The 13,886-nt window shown below is 49.4% G+C and overlaps 1 protein-coding gene across 6 annotated transcripts in view; it reads right to left on the reverse strand.

Annotated features, from left to right (window-relative positions):
- Nucleotides 1–13,886, reverse strand: part of PIWIL2 (piwi like RNA-mediated gene silencing 2) — a 1,076,777-nt gene that overhangs the window by 716,213 nt on the left and 346,678 nt on the right. For 5 of the 6 annotated variants that reach the window (XM_063931805.1, XM_063931803.1, XM_063931806.1 and 2 more), the window contains one exon: nt 6,889–6,969. The exons of the other annotated variant lie outside the window; for it this stretch is intronic. In XM_063931805.1, the coding sequence (XP_063787875.1) occupies nt 6,889–6,969 (81 nt within the window). The remainder of the gene's footprint in view (nt 1–6,888; nt 6,970–13,886) is intronic. 6 annotated transcript variants of the gene reach the window in all.

Genomic DNA, 13,886 nt, shown 5'->3' on the forward strand with positions numbered 1-13,886 from the left:
CTGCGTGTTGCTGTCTCTTCCCTCGACCTTTGCCTCGTGGCAGATATGAATAGCCCTTTGCTCTCTTATTTTTAAAGGAACGAAAGGGCTGCGGTTGAAAAGTCGGTGCCTTTTTCTGTGGGGGAGTGACTTGAGGTAGAAAGGTGGATTTCCCGGCTGTAGCCGTGGCCACCAAATCTGATAGACCGACTCCAAATAACTCCTCCCCTTTATACGGCAAAACTTCCATATGCCGTTTTGAATCCGCATCGCCTGTCCACTGTCGCGTCCATAAAGCTCTTCTGGCCGAAATGGACATAGCACTTACCCGTGATGCCAGTGTGCAGATATCCCTCTGTGCATCACGCATATAAAGAAATGCATCCTTTATTTGTTCTAACGACAGTAAAATATTGTCCCTGTCCAGGGTATCAATATTTTCAATCAGGGACTCTGACCAAACTACCCCAGCACTGCCCATCCAGGCAGTCGCTACAGCTGGTCGTAGTATAACACCTGCATGTGTGTATATACTTTTTTGGATATTTTCCATCCTCCTATCTGATGGATCTTTAAGTGCGGCCGTCTCAGGAGAGGGTAACGCCACTTGTTTAGATAAGCGTGTTAGCGCCTTGTCCACCCTAGGAGGTGTTTCCCAGCGCTCCCTAACCTCTGGTGGGAAAGGGTATAATGCCAATAATTTCTTTGAAATTATCAGCTTTTTATCAGGGGCAACCCACGCTTCATTACACACGTCATTTAATTCTTCTGATTCAGGAAAAACTATAGGTAGTTTTTTCATACCCCACATAATACCCTGTTTAGTGGTACCTGTAGTATCAGCTAAATGTAACGCCTCCTTCATTGCCAAAATCATATAACGTGTGGCCCTACTGGAAAATACGGTTGATTCGTCACCGTCACCACTGGAGTCATCGCCTGTGTCTGGGTCTGTGTCGACCGACTGAGGCAAAGGGCGTTTCACAGCCCCTGACGGTGTTTGAGTCGCCTGGACAGGCACTAATTGATTGTCCGGCCGCCTCATGTCGTCAAACGACTGCTTTAGCGTGTTGACACTATCCCGTAGTTCCATAAATAAAGGCATCCATTCCGGTGTCGACTCCCTAGGGGGCGACATCCTCATATTTGGCAATTGCTCCGCCTCCACACCAATATCGTCCTCATACATGTCGACACACACGTACCGACACACAGCAGACACACAGGGAATGCTCCTAACGAAGACAGGACCCACTAGCCCTTTGGGGAGACAGAGGGAGAGTTTGCCAGCACACACCAAAAGCGCTATATATATATCAGGGATAGCCTTATAATAAGTGCTCCCTTATAGCTGCTTTGTTATATCAAATTATCGCCATAAATGTGCCCCCCCCTCTCTGTTTTACCCTGTTTCTGTAGTGCAGTGCAGGGGAGAGACTTGGGAGCCGTCCTGACCAGCGGAGCTGTGAGAGGAAATGGCGCCGTGTGCTGAGGAGATAGGCCCCGCCCCTTTTCTGGCGGGCTCGTCTCCCGCTATTTAGAAAAATTAGGCAGGGGTTAAATATCTCCATATAGCCTCTAGGGCTATATGTGAGGTATTTTTAGCCTTTATAGGTAATCATTTTGCCTCCCAGGGCGCCCCCCTCCCAGCGCCCTGCACCCTCAGTGACTGCCGTGTGAAGTGTGCTGAGAGGAAAATGGCGCACAGCTGCAGTGCTGTGCGCTACCTTTTGAAGACTGCAGGAGTCTTCAGCCGCCGATTCTGGACCTCTTCTGTCTTCAGCATCTGCAAGGGGGCCGGCGGCGTGGCTCCGGTGACCATCCAGGCTGTACCCGTGATCGTCCCTCTGGAGCTTGATGTCCAGTAGCCAAGAAGCCAATCCATCCTGCACGCAGGTGAGTTGACTCCTTCTCCCCTCAGTCCCTCGCTGCAGTGATCCTGTTGCCAGCAGGACTCACTGTAAAATAAAAAACCTAGCTAAACTTTTTCTAAGCAGCTCTTTAGGAGAGCCACCTAGATTGCACCCTTCTCGGCCGGGCACAAAAATCTAACTGGAGTCTGGAGGAGGGTCATAGGGGGAGGAGCCAGTGCACACCACCTGATCGGAAAAAGCTTTACTTTTTGTGCCCTGTCTCCTGCGGAGCCGCTATTCCCCATGGTCCTTTCAGGAACCCCAGCATCCACTAGGACGATAGAGAAAACGGCTTTACGTAAAGACATAACCCTCTACCCCGTTTACTTAAGGTGCATACACACGGAGCGATATAACTGAGCGATTTTGACTATATAGTCAAAATCGCTCAGAAAGTTAGTGCATATCGCTCCATGTGTATACAAGCAGCGATAGCGATGCGCGTCCCCGCCAGGTCGCTATCGCTGGGAAAAATAGACTGGGCAGGCAAGTCAATTTAGACTAGGTCGCTGGAGAAGTTAGTTAAAATCGCTCATATTTTAAGTGCCCAGCGATATTTCCCAGCGATAGCGATCTTTAGCCACTCTCCGCCGCCACTTTTACCTCAGTGGTGCGTGGAGGCTGAAGTTGAGGGAATAGCACAGCAGCATTCCGAAGACTGAATATACTCATCAAACCGTGAGTATATTATGGAGTGCTGTTCTCACACTCGTGCCTGGTGTCCGGTCCGCGGGGGGATGAGAGGGGGAGGAATGGCCGCTTTGCACCGTGCGTCCCCTGGCAGCTATGCAGTGTCCGTGGTCCGGGGGACGGAGGGGGAGGAATGGCCGCTCTGCAGTGTCCTCCGGAGGGGGAGGCGGAGGGGGAGGAATTGGCGCTCTCTACTGTCCGTCCTCTGGCCGCTCTGCAGTGTCCGTGGTCTGGGGGACGGAGGGGGAGGAATGGGCGCTCTCTACTGTCCGTTCCGGGGGGGGGGTCCGAGAGAGGAAGATTGGCTGCAGTGGGATGGCGCTGTGTGGGGGTTACCTGCTGCACAGTGGGCCGGAGCTCAGCTTCCCTGTGCGTGTAGAGGCTGGGAGCAGCTCCACTGGCTGACGTTCGGGGGGAGAGAGAAACGGAGATGGTGATATGCTGCCTGGGGGGGGGGGGGGGGGGGGATGGAGCAGGTTCTATCTGTCAATGGGGGGCGGGAAGGAGAAGGTTCTGTCTGTCAATGAGGGGGGGGGCGGGGGTGTGGAAGGTTCTGTCAATGGGGTGGGGTGGAGAAGGTTCTGTCTGTCAATGGGGGGGGGGGGATGGAGAAGGTTCTGTCTGTCTATGGGGGTGAGGGTTGACGGTACTGTCATGTCTGTCTATTGGTGGAGGGGTGTGTGTGCCTGCATTGTCTGTATGTGGAGGGAGGGTGGGGGTGCCGGCGCTGTCTGTGTGTGGAGGGAGGGTGGGGGTGCCGGCGCTGTCTGTGTGTGGAGGGAGGGTCGGGGTGCCTGCGCTGTCTGTGTGTAGAGGGAGGGTGAAGGTACATGTGCTGTCTGGGTGTGGAGGTGCATTCGCTGTCTTGTGTGGAGGGAAAGGGGGCTGATCAGGGTGACTGCGCTGTGTATGGAGGATATAATATTAAACACCATATGCGCCGCCTGGCTTCAGGGATACACTCAGCGCCATCCCACTGTGCAGCCATCCCCCCCACCCCCAGACCTGACAATACTGGGACAAAGTGGGCCGAACTCCATCGGATAGTAGGTGGTTTTTTTTTTTGTTTTTTTTTTTACAGGTACCCCTATTGGATTCTACTGGACAAGGGGACGTGATTGGCGGCGTGGGATGTAGGTAAGTATGTGTGAGTGTGGAAGTGTGTTTAAATAAACTTTTACTGTCACGGTGTGTGAGTTGTGTTTTTATTTGGGTATTTCTTTTGTTGTGGAACTACAGGTACCATTGGGTCAGTTATTTCTCCGCATGCTGTTACTTGTGGTTTTCAAAGTATCAGCATGAGGGGTAGGCTTTCTGGGACTTGTAGTTCCACAGCAAAAGACAATATTCTTTTTTTGTCACTTTGAAAGACTATCAGCCCCCCATCCACCGCCCAGGGATGGGGGAGACAGCCTCGGGCTTCACCCCTGGCCCTTGGGTGGCTGGAGGGGGGGTGACCCCTTGATTTTATGGGTCCCCACTCCTCCAGGGTACCCCGGCCAGGGGTGACTAGTTGGTGATTTAATGCCAGGGCCGCAGGGACCAATATCAAAGTGTCCCCCGGCTGTGGCATTATCTCACTGACTAGTGGAGCCCGGTGCTGGTGTTAAAAATATGGGGGACCCCTACACTTTTTGTCCCCCATATTTTTTGCACCAGGACCAGGCGCAGAGCCCGGTGCTGGTTGTTAAAATATGGGGGAACCCCTGTCAATTTTTTCCCTGTATTTTTACGAGGCTGGTTATGCTTAGGAGGGGGGACCCCACGCCATTTTTTTTCTTATTTTTAACCCTTTCACACCCCTTCCCACTGATAAACATGCACGGATCTCACTGATCCATGCATGTAGGGCCGGCACTTCCATTAGGCAGCTTTAGGCATGTGCCTATGGGCGGCAGGACTTGACGGGGCAGCCCGCTGTGGCTGCCTGTGAGAAAAATGAAGGATCCCCCATCCTGCAAAGATAGCGAATGCATTTCTCACCAGCACCACCAGCTCCTGTCTTGTTTGAGGCTCCGAACAGTTGACCCTCCAGTTGCGGCTTCCCGCACCCCCGACAGCCGCTTCTGCCCGCACCCTTGTCGGCCGCTTCTGCCCGCACCCCCACCCGGTGCAACTGTCCACCGTCTCTGTTGAGCTCTTGTCCGGTAACGGAGTTCCACTCACCTCTGATCTTTTTTTGGATGCCAGAGTCCCTGCCCGCCTGCTGCCTCCCTGGTCTCCATCCCTCTGGTGACATCATCGGAATCCTCCAGGGTGAATATAGTGAGCTTCGAGTCCTGGCCGATCCTGACCTGGTCTGTTAAAAGACTGCGGCTACAGAGCAGACTGCGGGCGGGACACCTGCTTCACTGGGACTCCTTCTGCAGCCATAAAGGTGCCCTTATATAATGCAAGGTGTGTGTGTGTGTGTGTGTGTGTGTGTGTGTGTGTGTGTGTGTGTGTGTGTGTGTGTGTGTGTGTGTATATATATATATATATATATATATATACACATATATAACAATTGCCATGAGGACTATGCTGAAAAAGCCCTTATAGTTGTAGTAAAGGGAGCCACTCTTGGAAGGAGGTGTTATGCGCACATGCTTCCTGTCAATTGCTCCGCCACAATTAGGAAAATGCCAGCTCTTTTCGAAATTCTCAGCAATGACTCTCCACTCCTCGGCTGAGGCAGGAAACTATTTATATATATATATATATATATATATATATATATATATATATATTCAGGGTGCTAAACTTCAGGTCCTGCAGCGATCTCCCGGTAAGCACGTAGCGCAGGGTAGCCACCAGCCAGTCCTGCACAGATATGGCCTGCCGCATGTTCGTATCCTGCTTCTGAATGAGAGGTGTCACCAGTCGCAGCAGCTCCTGGAACATCTCCGCATCCATCCGCAGATAATTCCGATAATACTCTGGATTGTTCTCCTGAATCTGCTTCAGCAATGGCATATGAGAGAGAGATTCCCTCTGCAACAGCCACTGCTTGGTACAATAGGATTGAGCACGTTTCCTCTCCCTTTTCTGTGCTGTCTCCATATCCCACACCGCCACAGCCTGTGCATATAATACCCTGACTTGGTAGTTGTGATCCATAACGAAAAGCTCTTTGTTCTGTCTTGCCAAACAAAGAATAGCGCACTAGCAATGTGAAGCGTTCAAGTAGGTAAACCTAACTAGAACTAGCCACAAAGCATATAATGTACTGAGTTATAATGGCTGATGCTATTTATTACCACAATACTGACACAACCCCCACTGTGTAGTATCACCCTATTTTAGTGACACTCCCCACCCTATCAAAATTCCCTATGTGCACAGATAGTGACACTCTTCCACCCTGTACAATCAGCCTAATACAGCCACCCTGTAAAATCATCCTATATAGGACACTCCCCCACTCATCCCCTTATTTAAATGAGATAGTCAAAATCTCCCATAGCCAAAATCTCTTGCATAGTTAGACAAAATCTCTGGTAAAGTTAGTCAAAATCTCCTACTGCCAGTTCAAGGGAAATCTCTCAGTCAAAAGCTCTCATAGCCAAAATCTCTCCGTGTGTATGCACCTTTAATCTATCTCTCCTGAACAGCGTATAAACATCTAGATTGACTGTCCAATCATGAGATTTGTCCCACAAAGTTTCAGTAATGCCTATAATATCACACTGTTTGCTTGCTGCAAGGACTTCTAGTTCCCTCTTTTCACCTGCAAGGCTTCTAGCATACATACAATTAAGGTAAGTATTTCCCCTTTTGCTAGGGACATCATTTTCTATATGCAGTATAATGACCCATAATCGTTGTTAGTTATACCCCTTTTCCACTAGCTCAAAAAACACGGGTAAATGCACGGGGGCGCGCATTTACCCGTGTTTTTTGCAAGTGGAAATGGGTAAACCCGGATCAAGTGACCCGTGAATCCTACCCAGCTATCTACCTGGGTAGGACACGGGAATGATCCGGGTTGGGTTGTAGTGTAAACGGGAGCCGTATCGATGCGACACGGCTCCCGTTTACACTGTATGGAAGGGCGGCGCTGGGAGATCATGTGATCTCCCTGCGCCGCCCCTGCGCAGTCACTAGAAGCGTCACCAACCCGGCATATGCCGGGTTGTGACTGCTGATGTGAAAGGGGCCGAGCACGGGTCGCAGCAGGGGGCAGCTCCCGTGTCAGGCTCCCGGCTGCGACCCGTGCTCGTAGGTGGAAAAGGGGTATTAGTGTTTTGGAAACACCTTTGTCATTGTGTCAGTGTGATCTGGATCCCAGTAATGAAGCAGGGTTGTCTAGATAGAACCATCTCACCTGTATTTCTGCAGCACTGTGGCACTTGTAGGATCATAGAAATTTCTTCCAACCAGTTTCATGTCCAGAATTTTCATGACTCTAGTATATATATGAAACACTCAAATGACCAGTAAGAAAGACACATCCATCTTAACAGTTATGAAACAAATGAGGTTTGTTAATCATTTTAGCAAAACCCACAAATGTAATGCCTTTCACCAGTAATTGTGTTATGCACTGTATAGTGCATCTGGAAAGTATTCACAGTGCTTCACTTTCTCCACAATTTGTTATGTTACAGCATACTTGCCTACCTGACACTCTCCATGAGGGAGAAAATGCTCTGTTCCTGGACTTTCCTGGTAATGTATGATTGCCATCACCTGTGGAGAGCTAGTTAATTGGTAAGAAGGGCGTTTCACAACAGGTGATGGCAATCATAAATAACTAGGAAAGTCCAGGAACAGAGCATCTTCTCCCTCATGGAGTAGGTCAGGTAGGCAAGTATGTGTTACAGCCTTAATACAAAATGGAATAAATTCATCTTTTCCCTCAAAATTCTACACACAATACTCCATAATGACAACGTGAAAAAAGTTTTTCTGTAGATTTTTGCAAATTTATTCAAATATAAAAAAACTAAGAAATCACGTGTACATAAGCATTCACAGCCTTTGCCATGTAGCTCAACATTGAGCTCAGGTGCATCCTGTTTCCACTGATCATCCTTGAGATGTTCCTACAGCTTAATTGGAGTCCACGTGCAGTGGCGCACCCAGGGGGGGTTTCCGAGCACCCATAAACCCCCCTCCACTAAAAAAAAAAAAAGCTACGTGAGTATTATTAATGGCTGTCTAGCGTCCTCTGCAGCCTGCTGTCTTCCTGGTGGCACTTGTAAGTGCAATAAAAGTTTACTTTATTTTAATTATAGTACATATATATCCATGTGCATACATATATACACATGTATATACATATACATACATATAAACACACACATATGATATATATACACATGTGTATATATACGTGTACTGTATGTGTGTATGTGTATATATATATATATATATATATACACATATATATATATATATATATACACACACACACACACACGTTGAGTATCCCTAATCAAAAATCCCAAATTGCACATTTTTGGGTCCCCTGCTGAGATAATGACATATATATTATATATTATGTGTATATATAGATATATTCTATAAATATATAATATACATATATATGTGTCATTATCTCAGTAGGGGAACCAAAAAATAAGATTTTGCTCACCGGTAAATCTATTTCTCGTAGTCCGTAGTGGATGCTGGGAACTCCGTAAGGACCATGGGGAATAGCGGCTCCGCAGGAGACTGGGCACAACTAAAGAAAGCTTTAGGACTACCTGGTGTGCACTGGCTCCTCCCTCTATGACCCTCCTCCAGACCTCAGTTAGGATACTGTGCCCGGAAGAGCTGACACAATAAGGAAAGGATTTGGAATCCCAGGTAAGACTCATACCAGCCACACCAATCACACCGTATAACTCGTGATACTATACCCAGTTAACAGTATGAAATAGAACTGAGCCTCTCAACAGATGGCTCAACAAAAACCCTTTAGTTAACCAATAACTATATACAAGTATTGCAGACAATCCGCACTTGGGACGGGCGCCCAGCATCCACTACGGACTACGAGAAAATAAGAATTTACTTACCGATAATTCTATTTCTCGTAGTCCGTAGTGGATGCTGGGGACTCCGTAAGGACCATGGGGGAATAAGCGGCTCCGCAGGAGACTGGGCACAAATAGAAAGCTTTAGTACTACCTGGTGTGCACTGGCTCCTCCCCCTATGACCCTCCTCCAAGCCACAGTTAGGATACTGTGCCCGGACGAGCGTACACAATAAGGAAGGATTTTGAATCCCGGGTAAGACTCATACCAGCCACACCAATCACACCGTATAACTTGTGATCTGAACCCAGTTAACAGTATGATAAACAGAGGAGCCTCTAGAAAAGATGGCTCACTACAACAATAACCCGATTTAGTTAACAATAACTATGTACAAGTATTGCAGACAATCCGCACTTGGGATGGGCGCCCAGCATCCACTACGGACTACGAGAAATAGAATTATCGGTAAGTAAATTCTTATTTTCTCTGACGTCCTAGTGGATGCTGGGGACTCCGTAAGGACCATGGGGATTATACCAAAGCTCCCAAACGGGCGGGAGAGTGCGGATGACTCTGCAGCACCGAATGAGAGAACTCCAGGTCCTCCTCAGCCAGGGTATCAAATTTGTAGAATTTTGCAAACGTGTTTGCCCCTGACCAAGTAGCTGCTCGGCAAAGTTGTAAAGCCGAGACCCCTCGGGCGGCCGCCCAAGATGAGCCCACTTTCCGTGTGGAATGGGCTTTTACAGATTTTGGCTGTGGCAGGCCTGCCACAGAATGTGCAAGCTGAATTGTACTACAAATCCAACGAGCAATAGTCTGCTTAGAAGCAGGAGCACCCAGCTTGTTGGGTGCATACAGAATAAACAGCGAGTCAGATTTTCTGACTCCAGCCGTCCTGGAAACATATTTTCAGGGCCCTGACTACGTCCAGCAACTTGGAGTCCTCCAAGTCCCTAGTAGCCGCAGGTACCACAATAGGCTGGTTCAGGTGAAACGCTGAAACCACCTTAGGGAGAAATTGAGGACGAGTCCTCAATTCTGCCCTATCCGTATGAAAAATTAGGTAAGGGCTTTTATAGGATAAAGCCGCCAATTCTGACACGCGCCTGGCTGAAGCCAGGGCCAACAGCATTACCACTTTCCATGTGAGATATTTTAAGTCCACAGTGGTGAGTGGTTCAAACCAATGTGATTTTAGGAACCCCAAAACCACATTGAGATCCTAAGGTGCCACTGGAGGCACAAAAGGAGGCTGTATATGCAGCACCCCTTTGACAAACGTCTGAACTTCAGGAACTGAAGCCAGCTCTTTTTGGAAGAAGATGGACAGGGCCGAAATTTGAACCTTAATGGACCCTAATTTTAGGCCCATAGACAGTCCTGTTTGCAGGAAATGCAGGAAACGACCCAGTTGAAATTCCTCTGTAGGGGCCTTCTTGGCCTCGCACCACGCAACATATTTATGCCAAATACGGTGATAATGCTGCACGGTTACATCCTTCCTGGCTTTGATCAGGGTAGGGATGACTTCATCCGGAATGCCTTTTTCCTTCAGGATCCGGCGTTCAACCGCCATGCCGTCAAACGCAGCCGCGGTAAGTCTTGGAACAGACAGGGTCCCTGCTGGAGCAGGTCCCTTCTTAGAGGTAGAGGCCACGGGTCCTCCGTGAGCATCTCTTGAAGTTCCGGGTACCAAGTCCTTCTTGGCCAATCCGGAGCCACGAGTATAGTCCTTACTCCTCTCCTTCTTATGATTCTCAGTACCTTGGGTAGGAGAGGCAGAGGAGGGAACACATACACTGACTGGTACACCCACGGTGTTACCAGAGCGTCCACAGCTATTGCCTGAGGGTCCCGTGACCTGGCGCAATACCCGTCTAGTTTTTTGTTGAGGCGAGACGCCATCATGTCCACCTTTGGTTTTTCCCAACGGTTCACAATCATGTGGAAGACTTCTGGGTGAAGTCCCCACTCTCCCGGGAGGAGGTCGTGTCTGCTGAGGAAGTCTGCTTCCCAGTTGTCCACTCCCGGAATGAACACTGCTGACAGTGCTATCACATGATTTTCCGCCCAGCGAAGAATCCTTGCAACTTCTGCCATTGCACTCCTGCTTCTTGTGCCGCCCTGTCTGTTTACGTGGGCGACTGCCGTGATGTTGTCTGACTGTATCAGCACCGGCTGACCTTGAAGCAGGGGTCGTGCTAGGCTTAGAGCATTGTAGATGGCCCTTAGCTCAAGGATATTTATGTGAAGTGATGTCTCCAGGCTTGACCACAAGCCCTGGAAATTTCTTCCTTGTGTGACTGCTCCCCAGCCTCTCAGGCTGGCATCCGTGGTCACCAGGACCCAGTCCTGAATGCCGAATCTGCGGCCCTCTAGAAGATGAGCACTCTGCAACCACCACAGAAGAGACACCCTTGTCCTTGGGGACAGGGTTATCCGCTGATGCATCTGAAGATGCGATCCGGACCATTTGTCCAGCAGATCCCACTGGAACGTTCTTGCGTGGAATCTGCCGAATGGAATCGCTTCGTAGGAAGCTACCATTTTTCCCAGGACTCTTGTGCATTGATGCACTGAGACTTGCCCTGGTTTCAGGAGGTTTCTGACTAGTTCGGATAACTCCCTGGCCTTCTCCTCCGGAAGGAACACCTTTTTCTGGACTGTGTCCAGAATCATCCCTAGGAACAGAAGACGTGTCGTCGGAGTCAGCTGCGATTTTGGGATATTTAGAACCCAGCCGTGCTGCCGTAGCACTACTTGAGATAGTGCTACTCCGACTACTAACTGTTCTCTGGATCTTGCTCTTATCAGGAGATCGTCCAAGTAAGGGATAATTAAAACGCCTTTTCTTCGAAGAAGAATCATCATTTCGGCCATTACCTTGGTAAAGACCCGGGGTGCCGTGGATAATCCAAACGGCAGCGTCTGAAACTGATAGTGACAGTTTTGTACTACAAACCTGAGGTACCCTTGATGAGACGGGTAAATGGGGACATGGAGGTAGGCATCCTTGATGTCCAGAGACACCATATAGTCCCCCTCTTCCAGGTTCGCGATCACTGCCCTGAGTGATTCCATCTTGAATTTGAACCTCTGTATGTAAGTGTTCAAAGACTTCAGATTTAAAATAGGTCTCACCGAGCCGTCCGGCTTCGGTACCACAAACAGCGTGGAATAATACCCCTTCCCTTGTTGCAGGAGGGGTACCTTGATTATCACCTGCTGGGAATACAGCTTGTGAACTGCCTCCAATACTGCCTCCCTGTCGGAGGGAGACGTTGGTAAAGCAGACTTCAGGAACCGGCGAGGGGGAGACGTCTCGAACTCCAATTTGTACCCCTGAGATACTACTTGAAGGATCCAGGGGTCCACTTGCGAGTGAGCCCACTGCGCGCTGAAATTCTTGAGACGGGCCCCCACCGTGCCTGAGTCCGCTTGTAAGGCCCCAGCGTCATGCTGAGGACTTGGCAGAAGCGGGAGAGGGCTTTTGTTCCTGGGAATTGGCTGTCTGTTGCAGTCTTTTTCCCCTTCCTCTGCCCCGGGGCAGAAAGGAGGAACCTTTTGCCCTCTTGCCCTTATGGGGACGAAAGGACTGAGCCTGATAAGACGGCGTCTTTTTATGCTGAGAGGCGACCTGGGGTAAAAATGTGGATTTCCCAGCAGTTGCCGTGGCCACCAGGTCCGATAGACCAACCCCAAATAACTCCTCCCCTTTATAAGGCAATATTTCCATATGCCGTTTAGAATCCGCATCACCAGACCACTGTCGCGTCCATAACCCTCTTCTGGCAGAAATGGACAGCGCACTCACTCTTGATGCCAGAGTGCAAATATCCCTCTGTGCATCTCGCATATATAGAAATGCATCTTTTAAATGCTCTATAGTCAACAATATACTGTCCCTATCCAGGGTATCAATATTTTCAGTCAGGGAATCCGACCAAGCCACCCCAGCGCTGCACATCCAGGCTGAGGCGATTGCTGGTCGCAGTATAACACCAGTATGTGTGTATATACTTTTTAGGATATTTTCCAGTTTTCTGTCACCTGGTTCCTTGAGGGCGGCCGTATCAGGAGACGGTAACGCCACTTGTTTTGATAAGCGTGTGAGCGCTTTATCCACTCTAGGGGGTGTTTCCCAACGCGCCCTAACCTCTGGCGGGAAAGGGTATAATGCCAATAACTTTTTAGAAATTATCAGTTTTTTATCGGGGGAAACCCACGCTTCATCACACACCTCATTTAATTCATCTGATTCAGGAAAAACTACGGGTAGTTTTTTCACACCCCACATAATACCCTTTTTAGTGGTACTTGCAGTATCAGAAATGTTTAAAACCTCTCTCATTGCCGTGATCATGTAACGTGTGGCCCTACTGGAAGTCACGTTTGTCTCCTCACCGTCGACACTGGAGTCAGTATCCGTGTCGACGTCTGTATCTACCACCTGAGGTAACGGCCGTTTTAGGGCCCCTGATGGTTTCTGAGACGCCTGGACAGGGACTAACTGATTAGCCGGCTGTCTCATGTCATCAACAGTCTTTTGTAAGGAGCTGACACTGTCACGTAAATCCTTCCATAAAGCCATCCACTCAGGTGTCGACTCCCTAGGGGGTGACACCTCTATTATAGGCAATTGCCCCGCCTCCACATCATTTTCCTCCTCATACATGTCGACACAAACGTACCGACACACAGCACACGCACAGGGAATGCTCTGATAGAGGACAGGACCCCACTAGCCCTTTGGGTAGACAGAGGGAGAGTATGCCAGCACACACCAGAGCGCTATATATATATATATAGGGACCTTATATAAGTGTTTCTCCCTTATAGCTGCTGTATTGTTAATAACCCGCCAATTAGTGCCCCCCTCTCTTTTTTACCCTGTTTCTGTAGTGCAGGACTGCAGGGGAGAGTCAGGGAGACGTCCTTCCAGCGGAGCTGTGAGGGAAAATGGCGCCTGTGTGCTGAGGATAGGCTCCGCCCCCTTCTCGGCGGCCTTTCTCCCGCTTTTTGTGAAAATCTTGCAGGGGTTAAAATTCATCCATATAGCCCAGGGACTATATGTGATGTATTTTTAGCCAGCCAAGGTGTTTCTATTGCTGCTCAGGGCGCCCCCCCCTAGCGCCCTGCACCCTCAGTGACCGGAGTGTGAAGTGTGCTGAGAAGCAATGGCGCACAGCTGCAGTGCTGTGCGCTACCTTGTGGAAGACGGGATGTCTTCTGCCGCCGATTTTCCGGACCTCTTCTTGCTTCTGGCTCTGTAAGGGGGCCGGCGGCGCGGCTCTGGGACCGAGCTCCAAGGCTGGGCCTGTGATCGGTCCCTCT

This window comes from Pseudophryne corroboree, chromosome 6 (assembly GCF_028390025.1).
Source record: "Pseudophryne corroboree isolate aPseCor3 chromosome 6, aPseCor3.hap2, whole genome shotgun sequence".
In the NCBI taxonomy this organism is placed as follows: Eukaryota; Metazoa; Chordata; class Amphibia; order Anura; family Myobatrachidae; genus Pseudophryne; species Pseudophryne corroboree.